This window comes from Limulus polyphemus, unplaced genomic scaffold, assembly GCF_000517525.1.
Source record: "Limulus polyphemus unplaced genomic scaffold, Limulus_polyphemus-2.1.2 Scaffold1086, whole genome shotgun sequence".
Taxonomy (NCBI): domain Eukaryota; kingdom Metazoa; phylum Arthropoda; class Merostomata; order Xiphosura; family Limulidae; genus Limulus; species Limulus polyphemus.
In genome coordinates, this window is record NW_013666696.1 from 207,388 (window position 1) to 224,809 (window position 17,422).

At 32.2% G+C, this 17,422-nt stretch overlaps 1 protein-coding gene across 3 annotated transcripts in view; it reads right to left on the bottom strand.

Annotated features, from left to right (window-relative positions):
* Window positions 1–4,909: 4,909 nt before the first annotated feature.
* LOC106462060 (SET and MYND domain-containing protein 4-like) overlaps window positions 4,910–17,422 on the bottom strand; it is a 74,141-nt gene continuing 61,628 nt past the window's right edge. For all 3 annotated transcript variants that reach the window (XM_022389193.1, XM_022389194.1, XM_022389195.1), the window contains exons 17-20: window positions 16,233–16,299; window positions 15,004–15,117; window positions 13,968–14,142; window positions 4,910–9,493 (exon numbers count right to left, since the gene is read on the bottom strand). In XM_022389193.1, the coding sequence (XP_022244901.1) occupies window positions 9,364–9,493; window positions 13,968–14,142; window positions 15,004–15,117; window positions 16,233–16,299 (486 nt within the window). In that variant the 3' untranslated portion in view covers window positions 4,910–9,363. The remainder of the gene's footprint in view (window positions 9,494–13,967; window positions 14,143–15,003; window positions 15,118–16,232; window positions 16,300–17,422) is intronic.

Genomic DNA, 17,422 nt, shown 5'->3' on the forward strand with positions numbered 1-17,422 from the left:
ACAGTCGCTCTATAACAACGCTTTAACTCACGTCTCACGTGGCCAACAATATTCTATCCACATACATTCAATTACTCATTACCTCCCCGTCGCTTCGTGGCCGGTCTTATATATATACAAGACTACACTATATCTAGAAAACGGGCCCGGTATGGCCAGGTGGATAAGGCGCTCGACTCGCAATCTGAGGGTCGCGGGTTCGAATTCCCGTCACACCAAACATGCTCGCCCTTTCAGCCATGGGGGCGTTATAATGTAACGGTCAATCCCACTATTCGTTGGTAAAAGAGTAGCCCAAGAGTTGGCGGTGGGTGGTGATGACTAGCTGCCTCCCCTCTAGTCTTACACTGCTAAATTAGGGATGGCTAGCGCAAATAGCCCTCGTGTAGCTTTGCGCGAAATACAAAAACAAACAAACAATATCTAGAAAGATCACGAGATTTAAGGAAAAGACGTGAAAGTTCGAGAATGACGTGGCGTGATACTAGTCACGTGTCCTCAATGTCGTAACAATATATATATATATAATGGCTGGAGACGGCTTAAATGGGTAATGAAGAAAAACTTTAATATAAGTTTAACATGACAGCAAATGTACAACGTTTCGACAAGGTTTTGTCATCATCTCAAAGTGGGTTCCTCGTCATCGAATTTGAATATATATATATATTTCCCCACTGATGCCTAGAACTTTCTAAAAACTAAGACACATTATGATGTAACAATACTCACTTAAAGCAACGAGAAAAATTCAGAAGGTTTGAGTAATACGATATCAATTCACAACAACTAATTCGTAAACAGTTACATAAGTAAACCTGCGATAAAGTTTCGCTTCTAAAAACATTAAATTTTACACTGGTGCCTTATAACTATCTAAAGCATAACTCTTGTATTAAATTTAAAAGAAACAGTCGTGTATATCTAACAAGGTGACTAAGGTCAGTATTTACTTTTTTAAATCTATATAAAACAACATTGAAATATCAGACTTCTTTTCTTTCTTTTATTAATTTATTCTATGGGTTTCATGACTTTGAAGGTCACTCTTCAGGAAATAGTTTTACTGATATTTTTTTTTCTTTTCTGTAAGTCTTAGTAACACATGGTTTCAAAATTTAAACTGACTTTACACAAGTATTTTTTTTTCACACTCCTGAGGATGACGTGAACGACGTGGAAATATGTAGTGGTTTTTACAACCGTTCATTGGTTTTAATTGTGTATTATACAACGTTGATCGTTTGTTGTTATTTTTCACAGTAAACTACAATGGGAAGTTTTGTAGTGTTACTCCGTCTGTACTGTAATATCTGTAGATATATTTGGTACTAACGTTCACTGCTAGACACTGGAAGTGAATAACAGTAGTCCTTTTTTTTACTTTAAATTTACTGATTCTTCCCCTATGTGTGATAGAAACTGATGGAGTAAGATATCCCCACAACTGTCGCCAAAACTGCTTACCATTTCGTCTAATTTAACTTGAATTGTTTTTTTCTTTCTTGGTTGTTAATCATTTGCATGTAATGTACTGTAAAATAATTAATGTCTTGCTTTTATGTTTAACATATTGTTACGACAGCGGAAGTCACGCGGATCTGGGACCATGCGCGCTGGAGTTTCTAGAAGGATCGTGACTTAGCGGGCAACCTCACGAACGTCCCAGCGTTTGCTAGACGCCCTCTTTTTTACTATATAAGCCGGAGACAGATAACAGAGTCAAGTGAGCAGTAGGCACCGTACGTAAAGTGTGTGAATCGCTGTGAATTATAGCGTGTGTTTATAAAAGTAGTTAAATTTAAAGTGACTGTGGAAATTAAGTGTATTACAAAATTTGTAACGAGAAAGAATAAGCTAGTTTTAATTAAGAAAGAACTTGTACCGCTGAAGTTCCTCGGAAATAATTTTTACGGGAAATTATCAAACAAGCAGATACGTAACAGTATCTTTTTTACAGTTCTTCCATTTTTCTTAGTTAGTCCCTTACCGATTTCAAACTGCAAATGCGAAAAGTAACATTTGTGAGAAGTCATCCTTATAATAATATCAAGCTAGTGGTTAATGTATTACATACGACATATAACAGGGGGATTTAAAATACTATTTTTATATGCTTATAGTTAGTTATCTGTTCTAGAATAAGTAAGCGGAAAACATCTGTAGTCAAATGTGATGTCTTATCCCATTTTAGGTCTATTGCTCCAGCGCTCATAGTCAGTTTAAGGTTTTACGTCTCTGCAGGTAAATTCTTACGAATAAAGTGGATATAGTAAATATAAACTGTTTAGGAATTTTAGGCAGTGGCATCGCTAGGCACTGGCAGAAAGTGACCCAAATCCTCAGATAGTGTGTGGAAAAATCAAATATTGGATATAAATTATATGGTTTACACCTATTATTACTACTTCTGCGCCATCTGTTATTGAAAGACCTTCCTGGACTACTTTAACCATGAAATTATCAAATCAGTGTCAAATTTTAGCTGGTCAGTTCAACACTGGTCAATAGAGAAACCAATGGACTATGATGAGAAGGTACTATGGGAGTCATACCGTGCACAGTTTGAAATCATTTAGAGTGAATGGGTTGAACAGTGAGCAGTAAGTCATCCACCTTGCCCATCAAAAAAGACCAGCTTTGACAACATTAAGTAACCTTCCAGCTAATACCGGTAATATCTATTAAGCATTGGAGGATGCCTCATCCAATAGGCCTGAAATGTCACACCAGAAAGAAATATCCAGAACAACGTACAAAGGAAAGATGAGATCTTAGCTAAACTTGTGGAAGATTAGAAAAAGGCTTGCCTGATTATTTTAATGGATACTCTTCGTGAAATGTTGGATTCATTGGAATGTGACCAGTTTATAAATGCCATAACAGATGAGGATATGGGAATTAGCCTGAAGCAAAGTAGGGTATATCCTTAAAGGACGTTCTTTCGCTGACAATGAACCTAGAATCCATTAAGGTTACAGATAAGCTACTAAAGGCCATCTAGAAGTTACACAAATATCAAATCCTACAGTATTGAAACATCACCTCCCTCAAGAGATAGTCTAAATATGATGGAATTAATACACAGAATGGAGGCAACAGACCATAAAAAGTACGTGTTTCAAGTGTTAATTGAAAAGATATATTGCAAGGATATGTAAACTAAAACCAGTATGAAATAAGAATACTACAAACAAAGAACTGTTCTGTGGAAAATATGGTAATCACAGCTGATGTTGTAAGGAATTAACAGCTGGAAATACTCCCTTTATCAGAAATAAGAAAAGTTTATATTTAAGGAAAATCGCCCACAAACCTATGGGTTTTTTTCATTGAGGTGACATGCATAGCATGGCTAAGCAGTTCTTGTCACAAAAAGAGGCCAAACTCCAAAGATGTTTAGAAGGGCTATATATCATACTTGAAGAAATCATTGATGTGGTCTACAGAATTCAGAAACCAAAGGTCATTGTAACTATAAAAGTGAGTCAGTGTATTTTATTTGAATCTGCATTAGTTGTTTTGCTATTGAGTTACAATGTACAAGTAAGTTAATTTTTGTTAGTCCTAGTATTGTTAGAGAGGTTTACAACATAAGCCTACAACTATTTAAGGCAGTGTACAAGTATCCAAACTTGTTACTGGACTGGACATTATTTTCAGCAGATAATATAAAACAATTCATTACAAAAGAACAGTGTTACAACACTATCAAAATAGTAAGGAAGCCTAAAAAAGGGAATCTGTACTTGGATTTTCTGGAAAAATACACTATTGATACCAAACTAAAACAGTAAGGAAGCCTAAAGAATGGTACTTCTAGTACATGGAGTCACTAAAAAAAAAACACTCAAACTCAAACAGTAACTAAGCCTAGATAAGTACATCTGTAATACATGGAGTTTCTAGATAAAATACTATCAATGTAAAACTAAAAAAAAGTTAAGAAGCCATGTACATGCCTAGAGATGCTATAACAATACACATGATGAATTATGAAAAGCAAACAGGGAGGAGTGGTGCGTTTGCAATCCAAATTTCACTGCAAGACTATTATTGTCAAGATGCATGTTTGTCAGACAGAGCACTGACAAACATCACAACCTGGTGAAGTTTCAAAACTGTTTTAATTTATATGTAGTTATAAACCCTAATGTAAACAAATCTACAGAAATGACTTCGTTAAATATGTTTTCTCTGCAGTTCTATAAATGTTAAGGTGTTAATACATTTTCTCTGCAAAACATATATTAGGGGAAAGCAACATAACTAAAAACTGTTGGTTAAAATCAAGCATTAAATTGTTCATCTGTCCACATTTATGTACTGTGTCTGTTTCCTCAAAATTCTGAGCAGCACTTTATGTTTCCACGTGTGAAAGAAACTGAATCACATTCACCTATAATCAAAATTAAAAGCTTAAATTCCTGGTTATTACTACCATAAAGTAACCATATTAAACACATTTACATTCATCATATTATTTTTATACATTGATAAATAGTATGAATTATCATGTTTTATACACTTTATGTGTGGTGTGTGTTTTTGTATAGCAAAGCCACAATGGGCTATCTCCTGTGTCCAAGAAGGGGAATCAAACCCCTGATTTGAGTATTATAAATCTGAAGACTGAGGGATACAAGTGCTTTGTACCTTGTTGAATAATGTAATTTTGTTACATGACTGAGAAGACAATGGTTTACATTTATTTAGGGTGAATTTCTACAAATAAATAAACAGAAAATTTATTTGTACCACTGAAAATGATATGATCTAACACTAAGACTTAAAAAATATTACTATTTAATGTGTTTTGATGGACACTTAGATGTGACTAAAACTTTATTTTCAAGTGATTTAGTTTTGTTTTTCTGTCTACCTACATAAAACGTTTAGAGACTTAGAATATGTTGAAGTACAAGTTTATTAAGGAAAATCTTCAAACTTTAATTCATCACACTGTCACACAAACAAAATTTGAACACAATGTTCTTGGATGTCCTTCCTTGGACATGTTAGATCTATATACGGTTTAAAAATTGGCTGCTATATATTGTTATCAATAAAAAAAAAAGTGTATCAATCATTGTGATTACAAGGTCAAAATATGAATGTAGACTAAAACTTTGTAACTTTCAAATGAACTGAATTTTTACCAACAAAATAAAAAAATTTACAATTTAGTTAGAACCAATGACTGATAAATTAGTTGAATACAGAAAGGGTTAGTGTTCCTTAAAACACACACTTGACAAATTTACTTTTCTGATTAATTAATTGGATCGCTAATTCATTCAGTGAAAGACTAGTAGGTGATTTAAAATATTCAATCATAAAACCACCAGTACAAATCAATAACAGTTCACATAATGTGTGCAATCTAAAATTATTTTTCTAATATATCTAACTGTAAAAAACCCTTTATTGAACTATACACTTACATTCCCATAGTATCAAACATATATATGAATTAGCCTTCAGCCAAGGTACATGTGAAGCTTATAGAAATGCTGCACAAAAACCATATATTTATTATCTACAAACATTAATTTGGTCATGAGACAAGCCAAGCTTCAGGTTTATACAAATACTCCTCAAAATTGTATGTTCTGTATCTACAAATATTAATTTGGTAATAAGACCAGCCAAGTTTAAGGTCTGTAGAAACTACCATATTCACAAAGGACTACTTTTCTGAACTGAATAATGTAAAACTTGTTCAGAAATATAGCCTTTAAACTGGGTGTTAAAAACTTTGTCATCAATTTATTTTTTTATGTTCAGCATACATACATACAATACAAATATAACACCACAAAGTCTCATCTAACCATACTCTTAAGTACAATTTGTACAAATGTATTATCCTTTCTAACCAAATATAGCAATAGAAGATTCTACACTTATATATCCAAAATGAATGAAAACTGTATCACACAAACTTGGAGAGATCCACAAACATCACTGTTAAGGCTGCAGTACCATAAAATGTAGATATTTTGAAGTTAATGGAATGTTTCAAGTTCTTTTTTATTAACCAATTCTATACATTATGTATAGTAAATCCTTTTAAACTTTATTTTGTAAAACAAAACATGATTTGTTCTATCTTAGTAAGAAGGTTAAACAAAAACTATATGTAAATAAAAATCCAAAATGACTATGACTGCTAATAATAATTTCTAGTTATATTTCTAATTTAATTATATTAATTTATCATATTCGAAACTCTGTTTTATTAATCTTCATATAAGCTATCGTTACAATTATTCATTGCAACATTTAAGCAAAGCGTGGTAAATCTAATTAAACTTGTAAAACAAATTTTGCACATTTACACACATAAAGAACACAAACTTCAAAATCCCACAAGGTTAATAAATCACAATCAGTTATTTTGGATGCAGAGACTGAAAGAAGATAAAACTTAAATTTAAAAATATGATCGTGTAGATTCCTAAATACAGAACCAGTAGAATCAACATTCAATAAAAATATACCAACGTTTCAGCTGGTAATGTGGCCAGGAAAACATTTAGTAATTAAGTTCTCCATTATTAACATCTGTATGTAGATTGTATTCCATCTCCTATTTATTTCTTTTAAATAAAATAAAGTCCACGCAGCCCTTTATTTAATATATTTAATCCAATAGATTTTATAAAATACTATGCAAGAGATTGTACAATACAAATTTGGAAAAGTAAGCATGTGCTTTAGGAATGTGTCAGAGTGTTAAGAAAAATTTACTTTCAGTCTTACAAGCACTAAATCAGGCAAGTTCAGAATTGCACGTGAAATTAGGAAGAATAACGCAATATAAAGTTTGCTCAGAAATGTATTATGAAGGGTTAAATGGATTAAATAAACAATATGTGCTACCTTGGACTTTTCACATTTATATATTAGATAAGTCAATTTGAAGTGTACATCAAGGGCATTTCAAGGATTTACAGTATTTTTCTATGTCTCTTGCTTGTGACAAAGTCTGGCTCTAATAGACCAGGAATTTTAAACAGACATTTGACCTAATGTAACCTTGCATTAGTGTTCCAGGTCTTCACAAACTCCAAATATTTTGTAAATATTGACACCGACAGATGGAAGGATGTACATGTTTGTTGCTCTCAGTAGCTTCAATATTCGGCTAGTTTGTGTTAAATTATTACACTTAGTTTAGGTGGTAAAAAAGAAACAAGTTGGAATATTCAGTGTTCAATTATTTATTAACAAAGGAAAAAACGTTGAGTGTTAGTGTTTTTTGTTTCCAAAATAACAGTTTTTTTTATGATTAGATCCACTTGGACCCTGGATAAGTGACAATGGAAATTTTTTACAAACGACTAATGCAGGGTAAAAAGTCATGTAAAGCTGAAAATTTTAATAATTGTAGTTTTTCTTGCTGAATAATATATCAAAAGTAAAAAATCCTATTTCCACTTCACTTCATTTACTTAGAAAAAATGACATTTTGAATTTTTGCTCTACCTGATTGAACTTGTGACCCAATGCTTGTACAAATGCATGGTTTTCACAGAAATGTTCCTTATAAAGTTTGTCATTGAAAAATTACAATTTTTTAGACAATGACTGAATAATTTCATACAGAGAGAGTGTATTGTATTTTTTGTAACTACATTTCCTGTTGTTTGAAATTTCTAGCATTTTAAGAGGCATCAAATTGGAAAATGTTCCATATAAAAATTTTAGACCATTATCTGAGCTAGTGATCTGAAATATAACTTTGGAATTCTGCACTAGTGAGCACCCTGAATGCAACCATTTTGGATTAATGCAATCTCATGGCTCAGCTTACCATAATAATACATCCCACTGGTGTTACTTTATGACAGTTAAATGTAAGATACAAAGTACTGAGTAGCAAACATTGCTAACGTCTTTACTTTTTGTTCTGGTAACGCTTGCAGATGATACAACAGACACTTTACTGGTTGTTTACTTCTTCATTATGCATTCATTAAATTTAGATATTGAGAGAGCTGTATTGTAAAAAATGTTTTCTCTCTTTTCAGAAATGGATGTGATATTTAATTATCTTTTGTGCAGAGCCCATCAAAGAAATTCCAGGCCCTGGTATCATCCTCCCTGTACATGCCATCTGATGGCCAAAGTTTTGATGCAATCATTTTCCCTTTTAAAGCGTACTTTTCCAAATGTAATCCTACAGTTTTACCTCTTCCCCTTTCCCACCCCATCTTCACCCCTATCACCACCACCATCACTAACCTCATCTTCAATCCCCTTCACCAGTATATCATCCTTATCCTTTTAACTCTTTGGACTTTTTTGTGTAAGCAATGAAAATGGAAAACAGGTTGTGACTAGCAACTTTATTCAAAAACATCAAATGATGCAAGAAAAAGAATGATTTAACGGTAAATTCACATATAACCTTTTTGAGCTTTCTTTGCAGCAAAATGGTCAATGATATCAAAGTCAACTTGTTTTACAGCCTACATTTCAATATGCTATAAAATATTGCATTGTAAAAATTTAGAGTAGATCAGTTCTTTGGGCCCTGTGATGCATAATAGAATATTTCCTTAAATTATTGTTGGACAAGATGAGGAGCACAATTGTTTTTATATCAAGTCTATCAAAGTATGTGTGTTCCTCTCCCTCTTTCTATCTTTCCTTCCTTTCTTGGGCTCCCCCCTCTGAAAAGCAAAGATGCTGTTGAAGTTAGACATGGTTTGAAATCACTTACTGATGCAAGTATTGTTTGAATGGATGAAGCCCCCCTGAGAAGCTCCAAATTGTGTCAAGCATTAAGGTCTATACCTGGCAGTTACAAGGACATTCTAAATGACTGAGTCTGTATCAAGAAAGTTAATTTAAAAAAAAGTATATCCGAATGAATATTTATGTCTGTTCATGTTTGTAAAGGGTTCTGAAGTGCATATTCCTGTGATGCTGACCCATGATTTCCCCACTATTTGGGAAGGATTCATAAGTTCTATATCAGATTGATAGCTCAAATAATGACTTAAAACTTTTATTTGGAACATTTTCACATCCATTGCTGCTAAAATGCTATGAAATGCAAAAAGAAAAGCTTGATATAAAAATAGCATGAAATATGGAATTTCAGAATTATTTGCATAAAAATTAAGTAATTATGCAAAAATTATTATCTGTCACAAGTTATAGCAGGTAGAGCAAAAATCCAAGATGAGTGAGAAAAACTCTAGCAACAGTGAGATTTTCAGCTTTACAATATTGTTTTTTAAGCTGGATCCTAAAATTCCTGGGCTATTAACTAAATAAAGACCAACTTAATACAACAAAATCGTATATCTTACACACTGACATGTTAAACTGTCATTAACTCCATTCAAGTCAGGAAAGTCCTTCCAGTTGTTTCTCTTTCTCTTTTAATTCTTTCACAGCAACATGATGGGAGCCATAGTGAATGGAAAAGATTTCCACAGCTCTTGAAATAACTTCATGGGACTCCCGAAAGACATTCCTACAGAAAACATATCAAGCATTCTGATAAAACATAACCACACTTATGTAGCCGATTTCTAATACATAAATATATTAATTGCCATTTTTAAATACACCACAGCTAATATGTGATATTTCTTCAATGTTGCTGAATAGTTATGCATTGGTAATACCCACAAAGTAACATAGTATTTTGTGACAGTGTTGTAGCACTGCTGGACATTAGTGGTGAATATATGAAATTTAAAAAAACACACAATTTACTAAGAAACTATAGCAGTTTACATGTTTTAAACAACATTATCTTACGTATATGGTGATTTATTGTTTTAAAAACTTGCAAGGTAGCAAAAAATGTTCACAATGTTGCATGCATAACTTTTACTGAAACACAAGTTTCTGCCTAAATAACATGTTAACATTTCTACTGTGTAATTACTTGTTATTTCAATTATTTCAAAAATAAAAAGTATGTAACTAATCTGTAATTGTAGACGTTATAGGTGTGGAAATTGACAGCTTTTGTTTTTGTAAAAAATAAATAAAATCTTATAACAAATATCTACCCACTGTAAAATACTAAAATATATAATTACCATTAAATCATATGATTAGGGTGATCTTCATATTTTTCAAACTTGAATCAAATAGCATAAAGGTCAATTTGCTCTATCATGTGTAACATGAAAATTGAAAGTTCAATGGTTTCCACTTCTCAGCAATGTGCTGCGCAAATGTTCATGGCTTATTATTTTCTTTACTTTTTCCTCATGTGAACACTTGATTTATTACAATAGAAGCCTTAAAAAACATGTCTTGTTGAAACATAGTGTTGAACAGTAGCAACATGCTGACCAATTGGCACCAAAATTACTGCCATGGTCATTAGTATTTGAAATAATTAGCTTTTTGTAGCTGTTTAGTATGGAGTATTTTATGGTTGAATGTGTCTGTAGGGTAAAAACTTAATCTGATTACCATACAGTGCTGTCATCTAGCCATCAAAACTAAAAATATATAATTAATGCTCACAATAGACAGTCAGTAATTTGATATGAAGGAGGGTTAAAAAGGGGAGAAGCAGATGAATTTGTATTGTGTGAATTTTAACTCTGCTGTAGTCGAAGACAATTATAATTTTTAAATGGAGATAGTGTGGCACTGGTCTGTCCAGTGTCCACCGACAGTCCTTCAAGGTCTATTTTTTATTACAGTTTTCAATGTAAAATTGTAAAACTCTGCACAATAAATCTATGAGCAAAGGCCTACAATAAAATATTTTAAGATTTTTAAATTTTTTTGGAATTCATGATATAAGCTATATGATATGGATATCTTCAAAGTCTATCTTCTACATTTTTTAATGTATGATGTGTTAATTATGGTTTTAACATGGTAGCCCTCACAACAGACACATGTTGAGACACACGACTTAAAAGGAGAGGTCAAATGCATGAGAAATAGATTCTAAAGTTAATATTAACTTCAAAACACCAAAATGAGTTGAGATTTTTTTGTAATATCAAATTCTTAAGAGAATGACATGGAAGTTGTTTTCTAATTAACCATTCTTGGGCTTTCTTTATTTCGTGTTTGTTGCAGAAGTCTGCTTTTATACTCCCACCCAAAATAAAATGAAAGCACTGTAGTGGATCAGGTTGGCATAAAACATGCTCCCAAAAAACCAGGAGGAATATATATCCTCCTTTCGGTGTATACGTCTCCCTAGTCATCATCTGTCACTCTTTCTTTTTCTACGTATTCATCCTCTTAATGTTTTGACGCCACTTACTAATGTTTGCAAGCTTGAAGTCGATTTCTGCAAAATTAAGTAGTGGAAAAGTTTAAGGGAAAGCTTCGTTATAAATTTAAACACTAGAGTTACTGACTTTCAACATATCTCCGTACCTTGCACATAGATTACTATTTTCATGAACAATGATTACAGAGAAATCTTATATTGACATTCTGTAAATACTATTCTTTCTTTACTTGTCGGAGAATACCTGTCTAATAAATATATGTGAGAGAAAGGAGATGAATCCATATTTCATCATATAACCTTTAAAGATTGGGTTTAGTAAAACTGGTGGGATGGTGGTTGTAGTAATGTAAAAATGCAATGTAAGACCACAACATTTCAGAGTCTCCACAAGTTTACATTATTGTAATTTCACAAACCTTTAAAGCTGTGGCAACCAATGTGTGATGCTGCAACAATGTGAAAATGTTAGCTGGGATGTACAAATTTCAAGTAATCCAATGAAACTTCAAGCAAAATATTAAGTATATAAACTAAGTCACAAGAAACAAACTACCTTACGTACTTTAATTCAGCACCATATAAACTGGAAAATATAGGATACAAGAAAATTCTTAACCTTAACAACAAGTTACTCTGTAAAAAATATTTTCGCTTTAACACTCAGTCAGTGAGTCAGGAGACATATTTGATGAGTTGATGCCCAAGCAAAGCTTTTTAATACTTTGATAGGTTGTATTAGGCAGACCTGAACACGAAAGACTTTTGAAATGTCGTCCTCTACATTTTTAGGTTTCTACAACAGGCAGTTGCTGTCCATTTCAAACTTATAGTCACTTTTTAATGCTCTTTTCAATTGGCATGATGTGGGTCTTCTCTGTCATAAAGTTGTCCTTTCTTTTTCTTTTTTTAATGTTGGAAAGTCAATCATTACATATGTAATAAAGGTACAGTTAGGTAATTTTTTATTAAAGCCATTTTAAAAAAATAATCTTTTGTCAATTTTCCAAATGCTGTCACTTTATTTGACCTTTAGTTGGAATACTTCATTTGGTTTAGAAAGTAGTTTTTAGTTAAAAAATGTGTCAAGTGACAGCAAAAGATTTCAAACTTTTGGCTGAAGTGAATGATGAATTTGGGCAATGAACCTCAACAATTTGTCTCTCATAATAGTCACATAATGTTATGTATCGATCATGTAGTAGCCACAAGGTCAGTCCCCATTTAAATTTTACATTCATTCAAATAAAAAAAAAAAGGAATAGAAATCATTATTTTTTTTTCATTTATTGATGATTTCAACCATTTTAAATTTAATGAAGCTTCAAGTTATATTCTCTGTAGTTGTTATAATTTTTAAGGTTAAACTGTCAATAATACTACACAATAACATCCTTAACTTTACTGTACTTAATCAGAATCGGTAATCGGCGATTTCCAGTTGTGACATAATTTGTAAAACAGTAATATTATGTTGTTGTTGTTGTTTTTTATTTTTGGCTAGTGCAGTCTGCAAAGCGGGATTCAAAAGTGTTTGTACTAACATACTTACAGACTATGTACATGCAGTAAAATAGATTATGTAAACAACTTACAAGTTTGCAATGTTTACTTGCCTGTTTTTGGAAAGTATTGATAAAAAAGAACTTTTATGTACATGTTTCAAATGTGTGAGCCTTACAGGCTCGGTATTATATATAAAAAGTTAAAAAAGTAGCATTCTGATTGAAAACAGTAGTCATCTTTATAAAAATTCAAATAATCACTCTGTATTTCAAATTTTATAAACGAACTTTTGTATATCAATACCATGACACAGATACAAAAAGTCTCAGTATTGGACAAAATGATGGCATTCTTATTAATGAAAGAACATTTACATTGAATACATGAGTGACAACATTTGGAGATTGTACATGACTGATGAATGTTTGTAATTTTGGGATGATCTATTCATGATTTGTCATAAGTTCTGCAGATACTTTTTACTGGTTCCCACTAATTTTGAGCCCTGGTTCTGTAAATAGAGATGACCAAGGATCAATGAAACCTACTTGCTGCTAGGTAGCTAAGTGCAGTATCTGCCTGAACATAAATACTTTACTATTTTGTGCAAGAAGAACACAGTTCAACCAACACCTAAACTGCATCTTCATGGCCAACCATTATTCAGAGGAGAGTTTTTTTGCAAGTAATGTGGTTTTTGGACATTAACATATAAAGCCCTTTATTGGAGGATATTTTGTTTTGGTTCTAACTTGAATACTGGAAACCATGACACCCTATGTAGCCCACCCAATCCTCCAAATTTGGCCTCATTGACTTACAGACTGGGGGTTGATGACAATATGATTTCACTACTAAAAGAAACTAGTTACAAACCAATGTATTCAGAGAACAAGATTATACAATTTTTAGAATGTAATCCAAGGCAGTGGTGATACATTTTCAATTATTTTAACAGAAAGAGTAACATTAATATAACCATTTTCAAATATATTAACTTATTCACCTATGAATCAATGGTATTTTGGAATAAACTATACCAATTCTGATAAACTTATCTTTTAATTAAAGATCAGTAAACACTTTCAGGATTTTAAGTTTTGATCTAAATAAACAGATGGTATTATCACAGATAATAATAATATCCTGTATGAATTTCAGACTTTTCTTAGTCTTTACCAGCTAGTGTTTACATTAAATGTTTATTTATTTTTACATTACTAACCTAATAAAGCTTTCTTTTGAATTATGCCCTTCTTGAAGCAACTGAGGAATTGCATTTAATAAGAGGTCAGAAAACTTCTGTAGTTCATTTGCTATCTCGATGCTGTGTGCACCAAACTGTTCAGAGGTAGTGACTAATGTTGGTCTTAGGAAACCAACAGCCAACCAGAACTCCCCTGAAATATAAACAATCAACAGAATATAGACTTCTTACTGACAGCAGGAAATGAACATTTCAAGCTATGAGGTTCAATGAACAAGTTACCTCAAAGGAGCATCAACAAGTACAGAAGTTAATAGCAACCAAGAAGAAAAAATTCTCCACAGCAGCATTTCTCGCAAGTCAACAAGTCATGTTCAAAAGTTCATAAAAAATATTAAAAAAAAATATTTATGGAATAACAATTTTTTGATAAAAATATAAATTAAAATATTTGAATCTTTTTTTAGAAAACAAAAAAAAAAACGTTGATAGGTTTGGCGATCCACAAACAATTTTAAATTAAAAGGGGTCCTCCAGTTACTAAGTGAGAAACACTGCTCTAGAACCAAAATATCCTCAATACAGCTCTAGCTAATACAGCAAAAAGATGTATAAAATTGAACAGTATATCAAAAACATTTTTGGTTTTACTTATGTAAGGATATTTGAAGACCATGAAACATACTTAGAAAGAATTAGAAAGAAAAAATTATAATAAATTTGATTAGATTAGAATGGACTATGTATGCTATATAAACAGAAATAGGGTATATCAGACCACTTTCATTGACTGAGTGATACTATGCTGTTGAATTCTATACCATATTTTCTGTCATTTGGTCAATTACTCACAAAAAGATTTTTTTTTTCCAAAACAACAAAATTTTTAGTTCTTGGTAAAGATAAGGTAATTAGGTAATACTACATTTATTGTATAAAATGGTTAAAATTTCTTAATATTGTTATTATTATTTTATAATAAACAGGTTTTTATAGTCTTTTTAACATCATCTCATATGCATTATGGTGTAAAAATTAAATATTTAACTTTTACCAAGTGAGCTGTAGCACCAAGCAATCTTATCTCTAACTTCAGCCAGCTGCTTGTGATGTTTGTACAACAGTTTTTCTCGAATCTTGTGACACTTCTGTAGCTTCTCTAAAGCATCTGCACCATTCATAAAAAAGAATAGAAAAAAATATATGTTTAGCATTTACAGAAATAGAAGTCTCAAAATTCTATTCCTCTATGCTTCTGACATTCCAGAATTTGCTTTCTTATTTTACAAGATTCTTTGTAACTAGGAACAAATTTAAGCCTCAAGCTATAAAATATTTTACTTACACATCTGTATGTGTACCATAAGACAATTAGAGGATTAAATATGTTATGTTAAAACAATATAAGCCTCACCACATCATTAAAACATGTTACCACATCAACTCATGTTATATCTGATGAATGCACACCTTAACAGTACTCCTGCAGCATAGTTTTTATTACATAAGTTGTCATGTCTAAAGCATACTCCTCCTTCCTATATACTTCTCATAATCCATGGGAATAGTCTTATCACACAGAAATCTATAAGCAGTGTATCTTGCAACTGGCCAGTATGCCTTCATGTTGAATAGCACAAATACTCATTTCATTCTTCAGCTGCTTGAGGTATGTGATGATTAAGTATAAGGTATGACTGGAACCCTTATCTTGGAGAACCCATACCCTTTCACCATTTTAAGATGCAGCTACTTCATAATTATGTTGCATACTGTTGCCTGGGTCTTAAGGACAACCTTTGTCACTGATCTTTGTGTTTATAGTTTCTCTCCTGTTATGCCATATTTTGTTTACCATGTCTGGGGTACAACTTATTGCAGGTCTTTTTTCTGAATGGTTCTGGTGCCCCATGTTGATCCATATTCTTAAATTTTATATGCTATTAATTATAAAGGATATCTACCCTTCCCCAAATAGGTTGATTTTCAATGGGATAACACTACCTACAAAATGGCAAACAATGATAAAAAAGTTCTGATACAGTCTGTTCTACCACAATACTATATTTGGTGGGTTGATGTGTGGTTATATAGATACAAATCTGAAAATAAGAGTTTAAAAACAAATAGCTTTCAAGTTTGCAAGTTCTTCCCCAAAGAATGTGTAATAATTGCTGGACAAGCAGCAGTTTATATGTGCACTTACATACTTTACAATTTAACTTAGAAGGAATCTTTATATTACTTATAAAATCCAGAAAGAAAATCATCAATTTAACATACCTTTGAAAAACTTCTTTTCAGCTAGTTGTAACCCTTGAATAAAAAGATCATGGGCTGCAAAAAGTTTCTGTCAAATTAAAAAAATAATTACAAACTCAGAAATAGCAAAGAAATCTAAAAATACAGTTTTCACCTCAAAGATTGCATGGTTAAATAAATACAAAAGAATTTCACTTTAACATGAAGAAAATGACCATAAGCTCCAGAACAAATTTTTTATCTCACTTAATGCTTTGTTTGCACACATTTCTGCTTAAACTGGCAGGCTTGCAATTACTGTAACAAGCTTTGAATTTCAAATTTTTTCTATGCAACAACTGAGAACTAGTAGGTCGTCAAGAAATTAATGTCACTTTTTTTAGATGAAAAAACCCGAGCAACTTATATATCAAAACAAAACATTTATTAAATGAAATAGTCTCCATTCTTAGAGATGATGCTTTTCCATCTTACAATCAGCATGTTAATGCCCTGATTAAAAAATCACTTGGCTTTGAAGCAAAAAACATGTTGATGTCCTCTTTAACACCTTCCACATTTGCATACGTTTTACAACAAACGTTTTGCAGCAAACGAAAAAGATGGTAATCTGATGGTGCCATATCTGGAGAATATGGTGGGTGGGGGAGAACTTCTCAACCTAACTCCATAATCTTGTGTTGCATCAAACGTGCCACATGTTGGACCTACATTGTTGTGGAGAAGAACACCTTTCTGATTGACAAGTGAAGGGCTTGATTTAAACATTCTAGTTGCTGACTATAGATCTCTGCATTGATAGTTCACTGTGGATTCCTTTGATGTCCCACCAAATGCAAAGCATCACTTTCTGCAGATGGAGTCCAGGTTTTGATGTCAGAAGTGGTTTTAGTCTAAGACTGAGTCATTGTTTTTGCCATCTAATATTCTCATAGACAATCCATTTTTCATCACTGGTGACAATTCTGTCCAAAAATGGTTCACACACATTACGCGACAGAAGAGATGAAGCAACATTCACATGTTGGAAACAATGATCATCGGAGAGTTCGTGAGGCACCCAAACACATTCTTTATGGAGTTTTCCCATATTCCTTAGATGTTTATGTATTGTTTCATGAGAGACATGAAATTTCAGGACCACTTCACGAGTGTGTTGCCTTGGGTTAGACTCAACAAGTGTATTCAGAGAATCAATATCAATTCCAACA